Source organism: Channa argus, chromosome 13 (genome assembly GCF_033026475.1).
Source record: "Channa argus isolate prfri chromosome 13, Channa argus male v1.0, whole genome shotgun sequence".
Lineage (NCBI taxonomy): Eukaryota > Metazoa > Chordata > Actinopteri > Anabantiformes > Channidae > Channa > Channa argus.
The window spans coordinates 5296351-5318004 of NC_090209.1; the positions used below are offsets into that span (position 1 = coordinate 5296351).

General features: G+C 44.1%; 1 protein-coding gene across 3 annotated transcripts in view; it reads right to left on the bottom strand.

Moving 5' to 3' along the window:
* Positions 1 to 21654, bottom strand: part of plxna2 (plexin A2) — a 164068-nt gene that overhangs the window by 54874 nt on the left and 87540 nt on the right. For all 3 annotated transcript variants that reach the window (XM_067526102.1, XM_067526103.1, XM_067526104.1), the window contains 8 exons: positions 19080 to 19180; positions 9820 to 9943; positions 7131 to 7284; positions 4791 to 4887; positions 2819 to 2933; positions 1289 to 1489; positions 470 to 566; positions 7 to 206 (listed from right to left, as the gene is read on the bottom strand). In XM_067526102.1, coding sequence (XP_067382203.1) covers positions 7 to 206; positions 470 to 566; positions 1289 to 1489; positions 2819 to 2933; positions 4791 to 4887; positions 7131 to 7284; positions 9820 to 9943; positions 19080 to 19180 — 1089 coding nt within the window. The remainder of the gene's footprint in view (positions 1 to 6; positions 207 to 469; positions 567 to 1288; positions 1490 to 2818; positions 2934 to 4790; positions 4888 to 7130; positions 7285 to 9819; positions 9944 to 19079; positions 19181 to 21654) is intronic.

Below are 21654 nucleotides of genomic sequence, written 5' to 3' on the forward strand. Positions count from 1 at the left end.
ACTGACCTCAGTGATGCGTGGGTTGGTGCACTTGACATTCTTGCTGGATAGGTTCAGCCAACGGGTGGTGTAAGGGTTGATGGGAGGGCAGTGGTGCCGCAGGGTACACCTTCCCTCTCCACTGCACCAGCCACACTGGAACTTCCTCTCCGCCTTTAGACACATGCCACAGCTGTCCCGCTGAGCTGCACACTTGTACAGGTGCACTGCAAGATATCAGAAGTAGTTTGAACGTACAGGGAACTCACGACACCCGAGAAACCCACAAGCTTTCTGGGAGAGCTGTTTCATTTAAGAAAAACAGACCATAATATAGCATTTAAATATATACACACACTGTCTTGCATTTGCATGGAACAGACAATATTGGCAGAAAATACTCAGATATTAAGAAACAACGGTGAGTTTTAGATTTGTCCATCTTCATCCTTCTCCCCCAATACACGTAGTCCGCATCCCTTGTTCTTACCTTTGATGTTCTCTGGGTTATCAATAATAAAGTTGCCGTTCCACACCACCGAGAAATCCACAGGCAGCTCACTGATTTTCATTCCTTCGTACAGATACTAGAGACCAAGGATGTTGGGAAAAAGGGGAAGGGAAACAGAGCCGGAGGACAGGTGGGAACAAAACACAAAAAAGGAAGAATGATTTCAATGGGAAGTTTGGCAATACAGGAGTCCTTGTATGGCACTGCTGATGTAGCACCGTGCCCTTCCAGTGTTACCCCAACCTTACATCATCAGAGAGCTGTTAAAGCCAGAGACCACAAGGAGTGGGGCAGCTGCGCAGAGGCTTGAGCTTCCCTTCTGGCCTTTAGAGATGCTGTCCTTCACTGCTTTCTATGCCCTTAATTCCAGCTGGAAGTTAGTGTGTGTGTGTGTGTGTGTGTGTGTGTGTGTGTGTGTGTGTGTGTGTGTGCGCGCGCGCGAGTGTGAGCATACAAGAGACAGAGAGTAAAATGTTTGTATGAGGTTCCACTGGGACTATACAGCAGAAATCAGTGCATGCTTGACTGGAGGGCAGAGCCATGCTGCATTCTTTTCCAGTGTAATTACTGACTCTGCATCAACTGTGGTCTCCACTGACTAAAAGACACAAATGTGTACAAATACACAAATATATTAAGACATATACACACATACACTGTGAAAAAGTGGTAAAGCACTTGTGCATTTATGTATATATGTACTAAAATAAAAACAATTACACACACACACAGAAGTAGATCAAAGATCACCAGTTACACCTGGTCTTGCACAGTCTCGTAAAGCATAACCCAACCTACCGAGCTGTTCTGGCACTGCACGCTGGAGCTATTGAAGCGCAGGGCAGTGACTCTGTGGCTGACTCCCTGAATATGGAGGACACACTCGTATCCTCTCTGGCCAGACTGAGGCTGTGGCAGGTTCCTGGCCTTAAGGGTGATAGGCTTCACCTCCCCTGCTGGGATGAGAATCTCCTCAGAGCGCACCAGCTGGGGACAGTCCTGGAGGAAACAGACGCAGGGCAGAGAGTTCACTTACTAAGTGCCAGCAAAGCTGACAAATGCAACTGATGCTTGTTTTGGTGTGTTTATGTCATTAGCAAAATAAAAGAAAGTACAGCTTCACAAAAACAGAACAGCTAATGAGAGATATGATGACTACAGCTGAGGCGGAAATTTACAAAGTTAAAATATAAAAGTAATCAGTAACTGCTCAGTTGGCAAAGACCGACAGTGATTAAGTGCTCAGCAGTTTACAGAACAAGAAACCAAGGGCGACCTTGGTGCAGGTCCGGAGCCCTGATAAAAATGGGAGGGTTGCGGCCGAAAGGGCATCGAGCGTAAAAACACATGCCAAATCAACGTGCAGAACACGTTCCGCTGTGGTGAAACTTTGAATATAATGGGAATCCAACATTTGCAACAGACAACTATTCTCAAATCATCGCATCGCACTCACTGCCCTTCACATCTGAACAGATACTATCGGCCTGTGTTTATTTGTATTGCAACCTCCTATTTGTAGAAAAGCTGCGACATTGGACTAATGTGAATAACAAGATAATGCAATTTTCTATATTAAAAATAAAAGTATATCTTTTACAAAACCATTTAAATTTGCCAACAACAGATTTCCCATTATTTGAAAATCAGTGCATTCGTTTCTTAATGATACGTCACAAAATTCTGCAAATGGGGTTTGTACTAACATGGAGACAAGCATTGTAGCATTGATAAATAATAAAGTTGTAGGTAAAATATGTATGATCTGAGAGACTGTGGGAGTGATGCCCCCTGTAGTGGTGCCAGTAGATCCATATGCAATGTAAGATAGCACCCAAAGCAGCAGTAAACAAATGGGTTAAAAGGATTCATGAACATACAAGCAAATACATTAGTATTTTACAGTATGTGCACGTAACCGGAGACATAAGAGGCAGGAGGCATGTATCTACTGCAGATGACTGACTAGATCGGAGTGATCTGGTGTCATTGGAAAGACGCGCTAAGCTCAATAACTCCAGAGATAATAGACTGTTAATTGCTACTGCAGAGAACAAGAGCTCTGAATGAAAAATGCCAATTCGGAAATAGAAAAGCTTCGATGGCTGTCTTTCTGAAGACATGCCCTGAGGCAGGCACAGAGCTGGGGCACGGAGCGAGATGCAGGCAGGAGGAAACAGGGAGAGAGAAAGAGAGACAGGGTGGGCAAGAATGAGGAAAAATGAGGATAGAGAGAGAAAGCTGTGCAACCAAGGTTGCTTTCATGTGTGTGTTTGTGTGTGTGTGTTTGTGTGTGTGTGCGTGCGTGCGTGCGTGTGTTCCACCAACCTCTGATGCGTTGACTCTTCCTTCCTGGAAGGAACAGCTGGAAGGGTCATGGGTACACAAGTTGCGGTACTTGCACCAGTGGCAGCGGAAAGCACTGTTCACACATGACAAACACCTGCATGGACACACACACACACACACAAACACACAAAAACTAAGCCAGAGAGTCAGGAAAAAGCAGCACAGTCAAGGAGGCGTAGTGAGTTTGCCAAAGTGGGGAAGTGCCATGGAGGAAATGAGTTCAGATCCCAAGTGGGCACCTGCTGATGTTGTGCCCTTGCGGTTGGCACAGTACCTAGTAGCTACCAGGCCGACCTCTCTCTGCATATATTTTCTACTGCGATCTATATTAATACTGCGTGTGGTGTGCGAACATGAGGCTGCACATTAGCCCTCATAACCAGAATCAGATAGAGAAAAAGAGAAAGAAAGCGAGAGAGAGAGAGAGAGAGAGACAGAGACAGAGTGAAGGAACATTGAGTAATGAGGACAAATAAGACATTGGCGCTGCTTGATCCTGCAATTACCATTAGCCTTGCATTGTCAGAGTGTTGCTGTAATTACCAGCTGTTAGGTGTGTGTGTTTGCGTATGAGCCTTCTTGCATGTATAATATGTAAGCATGTGTTTGTGTTTATGTATGCATCACTAAAGGGCTACATGCTGAAGATCCTTTGATTTCAGGTTAATACTCTGACATTGGAAGAAAATGCTCGAGTGCTTGAGCTTTTGAATCAAACAGTACTCAAGTTAAAGCACTTTGCAACAGTGTATGGATGCAGGGATGAGCAAAAGACTGACACAGGAAGCAGTGACAGCCCGAGGCAACTCATGAACCTCTTTGTATATCAAGACACACACACTTTAAATTGATTGTGATGACATTTGCTACAATGGGTATTCATGAGCAATTGTTTGGGGAATGTGTTGTACGGTCGACTCCTTCTCCCTTTCTGTCTCTGCAATAAGGTTGAGCTGTGCACACTCGCTTATTGTGAAATATTCATTGGTGCAAAAGCATGGGAGGGATTTGTGGCAGGCAAACTAATTCAGGAGGAGAGGGCTGAATCACCTTCAGTCAAAGAGTGTGTGCGGTATGCGTGTAAGAGGGCGGGGAAGACAGAGCAGGAGTTGGCATCTGAGCGTGCGAGGGAGAGAGTATGCCCTTTTCAAGTGTGTGCATCCTTATTTGTATGCTTGTGTGTGTGGCCTTGTGTGCAACTATGTTTGTCGTCGCAGATTAACTGAGCTGATGTGAGAGCTGGTAATTGCTTTCTGTGCTACTCAGACACAGTTCTCAGGCAGCAGTCAGCCACATGAAGCTATAGGGCAGCGTGTTTGTGTGTGTGTGGAGATGGAGAGAGAGATGCAGAGTAACACTGTCCGCTTTTATCTGACAAAGGAGACAATGTCTACAACATTTTCTTTTAATGTCAAGGGGATAGTGAAAGGATAATATGACACGGTACACTTCCTGTATCCCTGCTAGTGATACAGTATCCTCACTCTCCCATTCTGTGATGCTTCCCAGTCAGCGGCGTGTTTGGAGCTCGCACAAACAGAATCGGCCACAGTGGAACAGAGCGAGCAATTGCAAAGGCACCAACAACACTGAGATCTCCAACCCCGGGATTCAATTCAGCATCACTCAATCAGAGAGAGGCACGGCATGAAAACGGGCGTGAAATCCCTACCTGTTAGGCAGAGAGCAGTGAGTTTTACACTGCAGCGTGTTTGAGGAGCATGTTTCATTAGTGCAGCAGCGCAGAAACCTCCTGTTTCAGAGAGCAGCAAGCGATCAAATTGCATTAGTCTTTACAGGGGATATTTTTAGGGGATAGGGGCCGGCTAAGGTTAAGGACAAAATTGTAACTAATTCCCAGAGCATTGATCTGGTGGTTTTGGGCAGCAGGTCTGGGACACTGTTTGTGTAAATGAAGAGAGAATGAATGGAGTCAGTGAGATACACTTACAGCTGGTGGATGCTGCAGTTGTAAAACTTGACCTCTGTGCTGATAAGCATTTGCCCAGTCTCCTTAGAGTTGAGCCTCAGCTCAACGCCCGACCAATCTATAAGAGAAGACAAGAGTCAGAGAGTTAAACCTGTATAGCACATTATTACAATGCAGTCTTTCTTTTTACATCATTGGGCAGAGCTTTTGATGTTAGTGTGCACGCGTGCGAGATATTCTGAAGGAAGTTCCATTTATTGCATGCAAACCAAATTTAAATGGACATTATATACTTAAGATGTGCAAATTCCAATCACGCACAAAACCATTTCATCTGATCAAATTTTTGTTTCCCTGCATCTTGCTCGACAGAATTCTGGCTATGCTTCTGTTCTCTGTAAAAACAGCCTCTTATCTCATCCCACGAGAATAGAGGCTCCATAAATATATGTGTGTTTTTGTGTATGTGTATGTGTAGAGCAGCCTGAATTTCAGATGACATTCAGTGTGTAGGAGGCTTGAATGACCCTGCGTGGCCCGTTCTCTCTGCAGCACCTGTTGGGAATCAGGCTCTGTTTCACACAAGACTGTACAGCAGGCTCATGGCTGACTTTCTACCGCTGCACATTTGTCTCACAGGAACTGGCAAACAAAGTGGTACAAAGTTCCCATCCGCACACAACCTCCTCTAGGGTTTTTATTCTTCCTTGCCAGAGAACAGTGCCCGCTATTTCCTTTCATTTCACGCTAAACATCAGTTTTCTCAATCTCTCTGTAACCTCTCGCCCCTCTTGCTCCTTAGCGCTCGTTTTAATTTCTCCTCTCTCTGTTATTTCCCATTTTACTCCACCTTTAATCTCACCTCCTCCTCTACCCCCCCCCCCCCCCTCAGGTCATCGCCACTGGACAATTGATGTGGATGTGCAAGAGACCGAAAGGCGAGGCAGGGGGGGGGGACATGAGATGGAGGAGGTCAGGAGGAAGATGCCCCAGGGGAGTAGATGTGGAGTTAAAATGGAGGTATAAAAAAAGGAGGGAGGTGTCGGGGAAAAAGAGCGATCGCAGGATGGATGGATAGCTAGATGGATGGAGGAAGGGCTTACGGGGGGGGATTGGCTGACATTTACCTGGGGGAGAGTATTCATATTAGTGCCTGATGCACTACTCCCCAAGGGAGCTCTGGGCAAACAGGGCTATCATTTACTCACAGGGAGGAGGATTACCACACCCCCAAAACACACAGCGATTTCCTCACTCTCCACATAATGCATTATTCAGCGTGTTCAGGTTTTCATTCCGCAGCCATCTTGGCTGGCAAGCAAATCAGGTATTCAGTCTCCAACAACAGGTGTGAGTGTTCATAGCCACATATGTGGGCAAATACGTGGATGCCAGAGGTATGTTCATGGAAATGCACTGGAGGGGTTTTGGAAAGGTCATGAGACTTCCATGAATAATATATTAGAAGTAATTAGCATGTCTTAGGCAGCATTTGTATATGCTATATGCAACTGCAGATATGTTCTGTGATGGCGACAGAGCGGTGGTGGGATGTTGTGTGTGTTTCTTGTTCTAGGTTCCTGCAGGGCAGATCTGAGGGGGCACCGAGCTGTAATTGGTAGCACCTTCCAGTTCCCTCCAGTCGACAGTGCTTGTCCACGGGTTCAGTGTGCCTGCTGTGTGCCAAGCTCTGTTATTTTATATGTTTTTTAAACTTCTGACCACTGTTGAAATGCTAGAAAAAATAGTTGTTATAATTAATACATTGCATCTTTTGGTGGATTCATCAGGTTGACAAAGCAACTCTCCCTCTGGCTATGCGAAGACACTCTTCCACTACAACGTCTTCACTGTTGTCCCTTCAACTAAGTCGCCCCCTGGCTGAACCTGCATCACCTATTAGCCCAATCTGAGGGCAGTAATGTGGTAAGATGCAGCTCGGCCACATGTCAGGGGACCTGGGTCTGATCCTCCATCAGCTCTAATGGGGCCTAGCCTTGAGTGTAGCACACTTCACAGCCAGACGACTGACCCTGTATCAGTGGGAGCTTGTTATGTAGATGGTAGCTGCTTAAATTAGGAGTGTTGAATCAATAAAGATGTTTCAGAGTGTGCATAAGTAGTTAACTGACAGAGGGAGGGCAAATAGAAATCCTGCAAAGGCTGCGTTTAGAGTAAGCCAAGCCAACTTTAGTTATACAGCACTTTAAAATACAGCAATGACTGAGGGTCGTGTTTAACCACCGCCATCAAATCAATCTATGGTTCGCCACATGGACCAATAATTATTTGGAAGCAAACAGCTCATCAATTCACACCGAAGGGATTGAAGTGTGTGTGCGTCTGTGTGTTTGTATCTACCTTGGTCAGTGGGGATGATGGGGACATCCTTTGCAGCGGGCGATACACAGAGTATCTGGTTACCGTTGACCTGCCCTTCCACCTCCGTCAGGTTTCCAAAGGAGCAGGTGATGCCTGCAGAGAGGTCTGGAACGTCACTCACCTTCACCAGCAGCTGCACATCGGGGTCGGGGACATAACAAACACTTTTACAAAGTTTGTTACACAGTAGTCTGAACATACTGCAAACTGTCCTGCACAGATCAAGGCTTAAAAGTTGTGTTGTGTTTGTAAAGAAAGTGAGGAAAAACCCTAAGTGACATTAGAACTGCTATCTTTGCTGTATCTTTGGTGAAGATCGGACACGTTAGGCTGAGGAAGATATGAAAAACACAGTGGCAAAAATGAAGGAGTGTAAAGCAATAGGCTCCAAATAGAAGGAAGAAAGAACACACTGCTGCTGGCAAAGCTGTCCATCCACTTTGCCAAGAAATGTTGCTGTCTCTTAAAAATGTTATCAACACCGAAATAACAAAAAGAAGGCAGCATTTAAATATTAATCTTTCATTTGATCTTTCATTTGAGACGGTCACATTGATTGAGTTGGTGTAACAAGCTGAACCAAAAAAAAAAAGGAAAGAATAAGTGGCCACTTGACAAATGCTATTTCCTCTTTTCTCTAGAATTTGCAAGGACACAGAAATAAACACACACACGTACACACGCACACACACAAACACACACGCGCGTGCGACATCCAGTACATATGTATGTATGCGTTTGAAGTCATTCTCTAGAGAGCAGTGACACTGGGGCCGGAGCTTTCAGCTGCTCTGCCTATAAATAAATGTATTCCGCGCACAGGGTGTGTGATGTGGCTCTCCAGCCAAGAGAGGTAGCCTGGATAATTATCACCATGGCATTTCACAGCCTTGTTCCATTAGCTGTTATTTTTGGGCCATACTGTTTGATGTTTCTCTTTGTTTTATCTGCCTCTCACTAAACACTGTGGGGCTACTGGGACGGGCATGGCAGCTGAGCAGCTTAACTGTAGGGCTTTCAAGAGATGCTGACTGTCTCTGTGGCTGACTACGCTGCCTCCCTCGTTAGCCGGCTGACTCTGGTACCCACCGAGAGGATAGATGTTTTTTTTTTTCTGTTGAGGACCTCTTGTCTTTCGCTGTTTTACTTTTACCATGTTTGTGTTGCTGCAGTCTGAGGTGTGTCAGAGAGATGCTTGATTACAGCAATCACAGCAATCAATGTCTTTTGTTCAAAGTAGAATTCCCCGAGTAACCTCTCACATTAATTAGCTCTTATCGTTCTGCCAAGACACACATATACAGAGAAACACTTAAAATTTGCTCATGCACACACACACACACACACACACACACACACACACAAAGGCAGAAAGGCTGCTACACAAAGTGAGCACGTCTCTGAATATTTTGCCATTTGCTCTTTTTGTTCTCCAGTCCTCCCCTACGCTGATGACGATCTGTGTTTTCTGCAGCATGGCGACGACAACGGCCCGAGCTAATTGGTGGCAGAGTTTTAATAAAGGTAATTTGATTGTTTTCTCTGTGTTTCCGTCTCTCCCGGTGCCCGTGTGAGGAGGCTGCGTTGTCATGGAGATAGCTGTCTGCCCCTGTGGAATTTGTGAACTGTGTGAATTTGTGAGTGGTTTTTGAGGATGGTTGGTGAGATGACCCTGTTGCTGGTATGTCTGACACAGAAAAAAACATCACAGCTACCATGTCTGCTGATAAAGGGCTGTTTGTACACTGGACAACAGGGTGAGGTCTGCTGAGGGCAACAAGAGACTTACTGCCACATCACTATGTGTTGGATGTTTACCCATAATACCAGAAAATACCCGGCGTTGTTTTTGAGCTATTTGACAAAGTAGAGATGTCTCCTACTGCCATGTCTGCCATCACCCGATTACCACAAGGCCCAGTAGCACCTGGTTTTTCTTAAAACTCTCTTTTACAATACTATGTAAAATATCTCTCTAGGTAGATTTACAGCAGATAAAAATACTGAGACTGACACCTTCTCTTGTGACACTACAAGTGTCACATAAATAACAAACTAAATGTCGCTGAGCATCTGCGGAGGAAGCAGACATTTCTAAATCAGACATGACAACCTCAGCAAATCCGTGTGGACAGATTGAGAAATGTACTTTTCCCTTGGTGTTTTGGATAAACTGACCTTTTGACGGTGTGGGTATTAAAAAGGCTCAGTGTACAGTAAGCGTGTGTGTGTCCACGCATGCACATGTGCAGCATTCACCAGAGCCTGGCCGGGCCAGAGCTTTTCACTGATGCTCTGCCTGTTTTGGCTCAGTCCATGTGGAAATGCTGCACTGCACTCAGCTGCACTCGGACAACTTTAACACCTACACGCCCACCCACACAAACACGTCTTGGCACACATATTGACTGCTCTGTACCAAGCGAGCATATGCATGCTGAAACGCCCACGTAAGAGCTCTCATGAACCTTCCCATCTAATGTTTATGCATCAGCCACAATCAAGACTGGGCAAACGGCTACGTGGAACCATTTGAAATGCTGCGTCTCTGTACGTGTATGTAGAAGAGAGCACATTTTTTATTTTAATGTGTGCAATTGCAACGTGTCTGGCATTGTGCGTTCGTGTGTGACGTGAGCGTCAAGCGTCCGCGTTTGTGTAAACTTACAGGTACGTTGGGCTCTGACACTGCAATGCTGTCCGGGTACACGGTTGCCTTCACGCACTGGTTGAGAGAAGCAGCGAAACGATAGGGTTCATCTGCACGTTCACACCGGTTCCTCTGAGAGCAGCTGAACAGAGAAGAGAAGAAGGGACAACATAAAAAAAGGGGGTTACTGGTATTTTTTTCACAACGTACACATAAAAATGGAAGCTGTTAAAGCTCCAACAAAATTAAATAAAGCAGACATGTTACCAATTACAATATAAAAAAGAAAGTAACTCTATGAAAGAAAAAATAAAGATGCTGCCAAAGTTATAATAGGAAAGAAACTTGTAAGCACCAAAAGCCGGGTAACAGGTATGAAAACAATGAATAAATAAAGAAGAATAGGGACAACAGTCATACAGACTCGTATGTTTATTAAAAGCCGAAATGAAAAAAGTGTGACAATTTAAGTTTGGGGAAAGAAAGACAAGTTGCCAGTATTGTGACAGAAATTTTGCAACTCTTTCCAGTGCAAAGGAAAAGGAAATGTCACATTAAACAGTGTTGTTATAGGAATAAAACAAACATAAATACTTTTTAAAAATCCAGCTCTGGTGGTGTGAGAAGCGAAAAAACACTGTGTCAGGTTGATGTTATTAACTCACTCTTGTCCACAGAGCATTTGACATGAATGACCTATATTTTACAGCACCGGGTATTTACGTGACATGATTAATTACCCACGTTGTCACAGGACACTGTCTAACTGATAGAAGTGCACATCATCCACAATCGACTCCCTTCGACTCACTTTTTTTTTTTTTTTTTTGAACTTCTGGGTCCAAATGTACAAACAATGGCTGCAAATTTCAATTTTTCTTTACATTGGAGCCTTTATCTGCCCGGTGGAAAATTTCTTACACCACACTAACATAAGCTCAGAGGCCACAGCACTATAAGCACTACACACTTCAATTACATCCTTCAATCACGGCATAACTTTGGAGATGTAACTAGTGCAAATTACATTCCGCTCACTCATATGAAAACCTTAATGGTCAGACAGTGTAAGTACCATACACCGTCCACCACATCCCTCATTAAAACTCAGCTGCCTCCTCCTTCTTATTAAAACTGTGTGTTCCCTCCACCCCATTACACCAAAGGCGCTCCATCCTCTCTATCCTCACCCAGCCTAGCTGTCTTAAGTGTTTGGCTAACTGGCTGTCTGGTCACAGCAGCTCTAATTGGACTCCGATGGGTCAGCCGCTGTCCACGGTGATGATGTGCCACTACAAGCCCTGTCCATTCTCCTCTCGCTGTTAACTGTGTGTGTGTGTGTGTGTGTGTGTGTGTGTTACAGCCCATATCATTCTTCTTAACCACATACTCTCACACATACTGACTCTAAGCTACATCTTTATCCACAGTGTCTGTGTGTAATTATGTTGTCAGAAGTTCAAGCCATATCCAGCATACTCACATGAACAAGCACAAGCGCACCAAGGTTCTCTCTCACACACACACACACACACACACAAACACACACACACTCACACAGTACTCTCTAGAGATTTTACAGAACAGGAAATTTTCCACAAACATATTTTTATTCAACATGATTACCCGGTTTCTCCCTTCACTGTGTATTTCCACACTTTAAATGATTTTTCTTTTTTTTCATTTTGTTTTACTCCTGATATGAATTCACTTTTCATATCACACATTTGACTCCGCTGTGGCTGCATTTGCCACATTCCTCTCTCTTTCTTCTCTATGTTTCCATGTCTCACTCTTTCACAAGTTGAAATTAGTAGACCTTTCTTAGATAAGGTGTTACTCCGACTGCAATTTGGTGCCTCTTTTTACATCCACAATGGCAACAGAAAATGATAGTTAATGTGCTTTCAGGTGTGGACTATGGCACAATGTTTTATGCATGTCTCATAGCTATAACAGCACAAATGCAAAATCCCAGGCGGTCATTAGCTGACAAAAAGCACTGCATTGATTTCCTCTCTCTGTGATTTGGCTAAAATAAAATTCGTTCAGTGGGGTGAAGTAAGATGAGCGCGCAGCAAAGGGGGAGGTGGTGGTTGGGAGGGGTGCAGGACGGCTGCTGTTGCCATGGTTTCGAGAGATGGTCATTATCTCTGTGTAGTTAGAAGCTGACCCCTTGCCTCTCTCATTAGCTGAAGTGCATGCCACTGAGTGTTGACTAGAATCCTGCCTTCCTCATATTCTCCCTCCTGACCCCCTACCCCCTGACAACCCCACCCTCCTTTTTTTGTTTTCTGTCTGGCCCTAGCCTGTCACTCATTAGTTTCATTAATGTTTTGTTCTCCATCACTTTGAGAGGGAAGGCCCTTGCACAGATAAACACTGTGTTACAGGAAGTGAAATGTGCTCTGATGCATGCACACAAACGTGAACCCTCCATGCATGTGCACAGATTGAAAGTAGGAAAACGCACGCAGGTCTTTCAGACCATCTCCTCCTATGAGCAGCTCATCGCTGTTTACCCTCCAGCAGCACCAGTTGGCCAGGGTGTTACATGGTTTCAGAGCCCTGTCCATGGTGCTGAAGCATCTGCCCATCTATCATTTCTCCTCCCTGGCATCTACAGCTCCTCTGCAGGATGTGAATGCAGATGTAGTAGCAAGTGCCAATCACTTTTCATAGAGTCATGTAACATGAGTAAAAAAAAACAAAAAAAGCACAAGACAAACAGCAGGAGAAGGATTTGGTAGCACAACTGTTTGTGTCAAGCAATCTGCTGTAATTCAGTAACATATATCTGATGCACAGTGTCATTTTGGTGTTGTGTGGGCCAGAAGCACTTTTAATGTTAATGGAGGCTGAAGCCTTCAGGGTTCATTCCAGCAGTGCCCGTTTCCTTTGCTATTGTTCTAGACAGGGAATTACATTGTCATCTTTGCTGTGCCAAGCTTTGATAGACACCCAGGAGTGAGAATATACACATGCTTTCAAACATAAACGTTATAATATGGACTGTTTGTGTTCAAACATGCATCCATAAGAAACTTTATTGTCACACCTTTATGCACATCCTACAAACACAAACAGATGTACGTACTGGCCTTGACAGCAGAGCAAGAGAGACCGGCGACAGGGGGATGATTTCTGTTCCTCTATCCCTCCTCCCCTCACCTTACCACATCTAAGGACTTCAGTGAAGGTGTGAAGGCCTGTCTGATTGCAGCTCAAGCTGTGAGCACCGTGTTTAAAAAACAGGAGGAGAGAACAGAGGGGGAGCCATTTCAAAATCACCTTCCTTTTTCTCACTGAGCCAGACCACGAAACGCCACACAGAAAGGAAAATGAGAGCGAGAGACAGAGAGCAGAGCAGAGGTGCTCTGTTGGCACAGTAGGGAGGGTTGATGAGAGGGTGAAAAGCACTAAGGTGGGAAGATATAGCTCCAGAGAGGATAAACTACATGTATGCATAATATGTGGTGGTGCTCATCAAAGCTTTATACTGGGCTGAAGTGGTCACACATTATGTTAGAAAATGAATGGAATTCTCTGCATTTGTATATGTTCATGTAAACAAGTATGAAGACTGGCTGCGCTGGCAGTTTTCTGCTCCCCAAGAGTAATCGTTAGGTGAGCTGTCGATGTTCAAGGCTACACACACACACACACACACACACACACACACACTCACACCTACTGTCTCTGTCCTTCAGTGTTTTATCACGGAGTGATTGTTTTTTACTTCTGCATCCCTAAAGTGAGAGATTTGCCATTTAAATGCAGACCACGGCAGGTGTAGCATAGACGGAACGTGGAAGAGGGAAAAAAGGAAAAGAAAAACAAAAAACTAAACTAAACGAAAAAGGGGATATAATTTTAAATCAAAGATGGTAAATCAGCTCATCTTGGTTGGCTCAGGTTGAAATGCAAGGGTGCAGTTTAAAAACCCAAAGACCACGTCAGGGGCCGAGCTGTGTGCTATAACTTATAATGTGTCTTATAATAAATCTAAGAAATGTAATAATATATCGAAAAGCTGAAGAGTAAACGACACTGGCCTTGGCAGCTGCAGCTAATGTTAACAGCACACCTGCAGCCAGCCCCTGCAGAAGTGAAACCCTCCACCGACAACGTGAACTTTGAGTGAGAGCTCAATATCTTCAGGTAATTAATTGGTTGCTTGGATATGTTGGTGATGGAGAAAACTACAGAAAAACATTTCTCTTCCCACCATCTCACATCCCCCAAAACTGTCCCTACAATCTGCAGCCTGTCAGTTCTTTCTTACTAAGGTTTTGGACATGTCAAGTACATTTACTGTTTATCTAGTGATAAAAGCAAGCTGGCCTATACCAGTGTAAACCAACCCAGTGTTTAATGTGCAAAATGTTCTAAATAGATACCAAAGATGTTAAAATGAAGAATCGTTTTTTTTTTTTTCTTCCTGAAATGATGTCTTGATATGAAAGAGACAGAGAGAAAACAGAGTAGTCAGAGAGTTGGGTACCAATTGAAATGTCAACCAATATACCTGACACTAGTGTATAAAGGCACAGGACCATAATGTTCAAATCTAGTTTGCAGGCCTTTGCTACAGACACTGGGTAAGGATAAGGAAGATTAAAAAATAATTCAAAGACACCAATGCTCAGTGGTCTGCATCAGGCTACAGCCTTGTGTGGGATGAGGAGAGAGGAAAAAAAAGCAGAGGATGTGCAGGAGGGATAGACACATCTCAAAAGGAAATTGTGCAAACAAGCACGATTCAGACATTCAGACATTTTAGGATCATTACTGGCATTAAAGGTAACCTACACACTTATATTGTATGCATTTGTGATGTTTTCCACCACCATGTAACCACCGTGGACTTGCTCTATGTGCTAGGAATCTGTGGAAATATTGGTAGACCTGCATGATCGATATCTCATTAGGCACATTTGGGAAGATGGATGCAGCTTCCCTCTGACTGCTAACTGGGCCTGTAGCTGATGAGTCTACCATTAGACACCCGGTCTGACATCCACAACTGGCTGAAGCAGCTACGCCACTGCTAGGCTAATTGTTACTGCCATTAGTGCATTACAGGAAATTTTATGGTCAGTGTGGGGCGTCATCTGAGTACAGTAACGATCGCGCCACATAAACAAGTACACCGAAGCAACAAGAACATACTGTAACATAACATAACATAACAGTTGCCTCTGTTGTTTTTTATTTTAATTTTTTATTTCTACCTGCACTTCAATCCTGGGTCACATTCCACAATAAAAACTGCTCTGTTAAAGACTTGGCTCTGTCCCAAACTTCCTGGTGACAAAGTTCAGCCGCATAACGCCGCTCCTACCGGGACGCCGAGCGAATCGCTTGACAGCGCTTAAGCTCGCAGCAACAACGGTTCACGACAAGAGGATATTCGTGTGGGCTGATACTGAAACAGATCTGAGCAGTTCAGCCACATGCAGACTGACAGTGACAATGTGGTATCACAGTGTTAGCAGTGATATGTTTTTCTGCTCAGAGCCACCCTCAAATGCTGAGTAGCTCTCTGCTGGGGCCCACTACAGCAATAGCCCTAAGCTGTCATCCACGCAGCAAACTAACGCTTGGTTTGGCACACTGAACAAAATTCCTCATGCACATATTGCGTAACTACAACCTGTCTTCATTTGCTGCTTCAGTTAAACTGTAAAGCTTATAATAAATAGTACTGCCATACTGGTTAACTGCTGACCTTGGCACTGGATCGCTCATCCAATCCCAACTCTTGGACAGAAGTCAGACTAATCCTGACAAATCTCAACAAAACCACTCGTCCTCTCCTGGAATGTGGGAGCGAGCTGAGAGGATGGGGGCAGAACAAAGTGATGTGGTACATTTGGAGATGGAAAAGCCTCTTTTGGGCATGATTAGAGAGCTAATCTAACAACGATGAGATCCAGGCTACAGGAGAGAGAAAGAGAGAGAGAGAGAGAGAGAGGGAACGAGAAGGGAAGCGTCACCACAACTCCGTGTTTTTGGATTGTGGTCAGACTAAAGCTGAACCACCCATTCACAGGACTGCGACTGAAGAGCGCTCGAGATGATGAGCTGCCTTTGAGCTGCAATCAAAATGCTGCTCAGTTTTGTGGCCCGATGAATGTGCAGCATCAAACACGCTCTCATTCTCTTCCCCTCATTCTTATCCCCACTCTCCCTCTCTCTTTCCCCTCTCTCATTCTTCATGCATTCAGTGGATGCCTAGCAGCTGCTGGTAATTAAAGGACTTTAGAGTCTCACACCACACTGTATCAGAGGAGGAAGAAAGAGAGTAGAAAGACAGAGAAGACAGACACACCACTCCTGGCCAGCTCCCCGCCTCACTCTGCCTCTCTGACATTCTCTCCTTCTCCTCATCATCGCAAACCAAGCTAATGTCCTTCTGTGTTCCTAATTAGCCACCTTAGAATGCTGCACTTCAATGAGCATACAAACATAAAGAAAAAAGAGGAGGGGGACACTGTTTGGAGGAGAGGGGAAAAAAAAAAAAGAAAAACGCATGGATATTGCGGATGGCAGCTGTATACGAAGGGAGGGGGGTTGATCAAAGCGTGGAGTGTTTATATGTGGCAAGCCAACCATCTTTGGAGTGTGGAAGAGCTGATTCCAGAGAGGAGAGTGTGTAAATGGGAGACTGCGCTGAGCTGAGAGGAGATGAGATGAGTGGCACGGCTCAGATGGTAGCTTTGCTGTGAGGGGAGTGAGGGAGGTACACGCAAACACGAGGGGGTGAGGGTGGGGGGGTAATTTTATAAAATCAACAATGGCTCAGGGATGGATGGCGGAGAATTGGTGAAATGGAGGGAAAAGGGAGGCAGAAGGAAGTGGTAGTCATCACAGCTGTGCATGGCAGCACAGTTGGCAAAAAATGTCATTTTGGGTGTGTGGGATGTGGGAAGCTCTTAACCAGAAGGGTGCAGCTGCTTTACTCCAGCAGTATTTGACAGATATTTCCTTCTGCTCATGGTTATAGTGCAGTAACTAAACCCATGTCACAAAGCCGTACAGGTTTACAGATTATCAATCTATGTAATTATACTTGGACGTGTCACTTTTTACATCGACACTAAAATCCAGAGCGAATTTCTGAATCTCTTGGAAAATAAACTCCATCTTGAAACTACAGTAGTTCAAAAAGATCCATGAAACAACATAAATAGCTCCTCTTATGACCCAAATTGTCAGATGACCCAAATATTAGTTGGGATAATATGGGGGGCGTGTGACTGACAGGTGTTTTTTGTTTAGTAGGGGTGTCCCGTGTTTATCAAACTGATGAAACCGACAATTTGTCAGTGAGTCACAGGCTTGATGGTGTAATTTCACACAAGGGGATTTGCCATCAAATGTATCTGTGTCTTGAAACCCTCTGTTCCAGTATTTTTGCTCACTTAAAATGTGGGTCATCTGATACAAAAGGCACTGTACGCTACGCTGTTTAACGCATTAAATAAAACCGAAATTCGGAACTTACTGTGGTTTTGTCCTCACTTTACTGCAGACGCAAATGAATTGGCCTTTGTGTTCCAACACTACTGAATGGAACCGGATATTACCGGCCAATGTATTTGTATAGAGGGGTGCGACGTGTTTGCACATCCTGGACACCACAGCTCTTTACACACATTATTTATTTGATTAGTTTGGTGGAGAAACGTGTAATTGTGAAATACTTAGTCTACATTAGGAGAAGCTCAATCAAGGTGCATTAAACCAAAACACGTCTGTCTGCCTCTATTGCATTTCTTCTCATTTATAAGGCAAATTTCTACCTTAAAGTGTAGAAACATTTCTTTTTGCAATTTTATTTACAAATACAGTTTTTTGGTTTCATTTCTGACATTTCCCCTCCAAATGGAAAATGGAAGCCCCCCCATGAGAAGCAGCAAGATGGGCTAGTAATTCTTCCAGTAACTTTTCCTCAGTGCAGTAACTCAGCCAGAGCTGACAGGGGTCCTGTCACACTCATTGTGGGGTCAGGACATAGAAAGGGGGATTAGAACTGGGGACAGGTGGCACAAGGGTCTGTTGTGTTGGCAGAACAGATGGCTGATCTGACGCGAATCAGGGTGCTGACCTTTTCTGCCCACAGTACAGTAAAGGGGTCCACGCAAGCCTTTGTGCATGTACACAAAAACCGAATGCACACGCAACACACTCAGGCGCAGACACTGCCACACACACTCAAGTAGGTAGTGAACACCAAACAGCTGTTTCTTCCTCACAGCTGCTTTCACTGCAACGGCCCCTGAACCTATTCGGCTTGCCGTGGGTTTGATTTCCCACCAGTGTAACAAATTCTTCCATTCCTTAGCACACCTACACAAAAGTATATGATAAACAGCCTAGCACGAGGCTAATGTTGTGGTAAATGATCCCAGTGTGAAAGCATGCAGACTGCAGAGAGCACAGAACTTTAGCCAGCCCCCCCCAACCCCCCCGTACCTCTGAAGGCACATGCTGAATTACCTTGTCGCTAGGCAATTATTTGTCCTGTCCCAGCTTTGGAGTGATGTAAATTACTTTAAGTGCACTTTGCAGGGGCCTCGATCATGATAATGATGATTGCGGCGGTGCTCTGACACACACAAATATTCAGCTATATCTTTAGAAAGAGGTTCTGCATTGAGGAGGGGCCGTGAATGGTGAATATAAGAAAGAGCCGTGAAGAAGAGGCTTAGGCTGACGACAGAATGTGAATGATTTAGGAACAAAGAGGAAGAGTTCTATGTGGTTTGCATCCTCTCCATCATTAACCACTGCAATGAATGAGTCAGTATAACAAATGCATTTGTTTTTTCAAGCACTTTCTCTTTATTCTTTATGTATTTTTTTTTTTCCTGTCTACTTGGTTTTGTCATGACTAAATCACCTGCAGTACCCATTTAGCTCCAGCAGGTGTCACTCATGGTTTCTCTGCTCAGTCTTACAGGTGCTGCTGTTAACAGTGGGAGGTGAATATTTCCTAACAGGTTCAGAACACACGCAACAAAAATAGTAACAATGTCCATTAAAAATTACAGTAAAGGCAGAGTGAAATGCAAGTAGCTGTGAACCAGCTGTGAACCTGTGATGCATGAAGATCCTTTACCATTCAGCCATGAATTCCTCTCCTCAAACTCTATTTGATCTTCAGATAAGCATTACAAAGTATTACAAACACAGCCTGCCTTTTATGCAGGTAGGTGAAAATCTGAATGTCAAATATCTGTAAGCTGGCAGGATGACTGGAAGACACTTACATGTTATGGAGAACACACCAGCCGCAGTGTGGGTCTCCGGAGCTCAGACACTCTCCACAGGTCCCATATTGTTCACATGACTCAATGGGAACTTGTGTAACCTGAAAACACATAAAACGGTCAGGGATTAGAATTTAGCCAAGAAAATATCACGAGATACACGAAAACAAGTTTTGAAATGATGTTTGGACATTTGACTTTATCTAAACGTTTTTTTTCCTCAGAAGTTTGACTTTAAACTCAAGAGTTCTGAGAAAACAAAGGTCTGAATTCCAAGTTTAAGATTAAAGCCTGAGAAACTAATTTTCACGGTGGCCCTAATCCTCTTTCAAATGCTCATTCAGTTAGACACTAACAGATAGTTAGCAAAGCTTTCACATTACCATCAGTATTAAACATTTATTTGCAGAAGTTAAGAAGAACTTGGAGAACTCATAATAGGAGAAAACCTAATAAGTAACACATGACTTCTAACCTCATTTGGTATTATAACAATGTTAATGTTTTATGTTGACCTGATGTGTTTGAGTTCACTGTGTCCCTGTGTATATCAGTGTGTGAGATGTCAACTGCACAGGCAACTGTTTCATTTATCTTAAGCCAAAAAACAGTTGCGAGCAGCTGGGACCATTTGGCCAAAGAAAGCTGTTTCTTTGCCATCAATGGGCTTTTGTCTCACACCAGGGCAGACAAACACACCTACACATGGAGGAGTAGTGACAAGATACTTTTCTCAACAGCATGTCCAAATTGGCAATGAAAAAAGGGAAATAATTATATATTACTGTTTTTTTTTACCAGCTTATGTCAGGGTGGATTTTATTCTAAATGTAGAACTGCTGCAGAAATGCTTAAAAAAAAAACTACAGGCGTGACATTCTAACAAAAGATTAAGTAAAGATTAGCTTTAATAAACAAATAGATGACTGCAACATATTTGTAAAACTGCAAAGACATGATCAACGCTGAAAGCTGCTTTTAAAGATATGAATGAAAAGAGAATGTAAAAGGTATTTCAAAGCAAAACATGTTGAAAGTGTCAACAGCGCAGAATTTGAATAAGCACAGCACAAAGCAAACACACTCCACACCCACAGATCCACACTAATCCACAGAGGGCTGCTGGACTACAATCATCTGAGTGAAGAACAAACATACTTGTGCTTATGTGCTTATGTGACTGACATGAAACTTACACAAATACCGGGCTGACAATTTACATACTTAAATACAACATGGCAGAAAGGCAGAGGAATAAAACCTACATCTCCTTTGCTAGAAAATTTCTGCATATGTGAGTCAGCTGAGCTATGCTACACACTCCTCCTTCTGTTGGTTTCTATATGTACTTATGAGTGTACTGTATGTGTGAATTTAGCTCCGCTGGTTCGTCTGCCAGACGAGGTTCTGCTTGGCCACATGGCCCCCTCAGCCTGTTTCTGAAGCACAGTGGTCTGTCTGAACTGGAGGTCACCGTGTGTGTGTGTGTGTCTTTAAGTGTCCCTTGGGGCTGCCTCACTCACACCTGCATCTCAGTGTCAGTGGGAGCAAATACACACACACTGGCACAAACTGCCAAACCAACGCAGCACAGCTGATAAACAGAGGCACTAGGAAAGCGAGGGCTTAAAAAAAGCTAATTTCACAGTCTCACACAGATTAATTTTCAGTCCTGTCTGTCTTTCAATTTCCTGGCAATTGCCTTGTTGGATAATGACAGCAGACTCTGACAGTTTGTGCCCTGTTCGGCTCCAAACCTCGGGCCCAGATCAATGCCTAATAAGTGGCTCCTCTGCAAAATGTGGGGGAGTGAATGAAGGGTGCAAATAACACCTCTTAAGTGTTTTTTCAAACCCTGTGCAAATCGCCCACAACTGGGTGATATTAATTGCTGTTAGCACCATGAGCTGGAATTAACTGTCAGCTAAGAAGAGATAACAGCTGGGCTTCCTTCAACTGCTTTTCTTTATTACATTGTAGCCATTTTTTTTAAGCATTGTATCATTTTTTTTTTTTTTTAGAAAACAGCTAAAAGTAAAGTGTCCAACTTGTCCCTGCTATTGCACGGCCTATAAAAAGTTATAGTTGGCAAACCTGTCAACTGCTGAGAAAACCATGACTGGTCCAGTCTATATATTTTCTCTTTGTTATGTCTTTGCTTCTCAAATGCTCAATAACCCTCCACATGTCTGCCTGGTCCTAAACCCTGCGGCAACCCAGGGGACAAAGGAAGCCATTGACATGGCAGGATGTTGACGCTCCCTTCACTGTGTGGCAGCTCCGCCGTGGACACTCCTGTTAGATTAACCCCCTGTCACCTCAACGGACTCTATTTGTCTGTGTCTGTGTGTGTGTGTCCCTAGCTTCAGGACAAACAGGTGGCATGCTGTAATGAGCTGCAGACAGGGTCACATCAGCAGCAGAAGATGCAACCAATGACAAACAGGCCACCGGGAACAAGACGTGGCTGGGAAAACAGGACCACAGTCTGTGCACAGTAACTGAAAGTTTCCAAATCCTGCTTATCCCCCCCTCTAAAAAAACCCTTTAGATCCTTCCCAAAACATGTGTGACA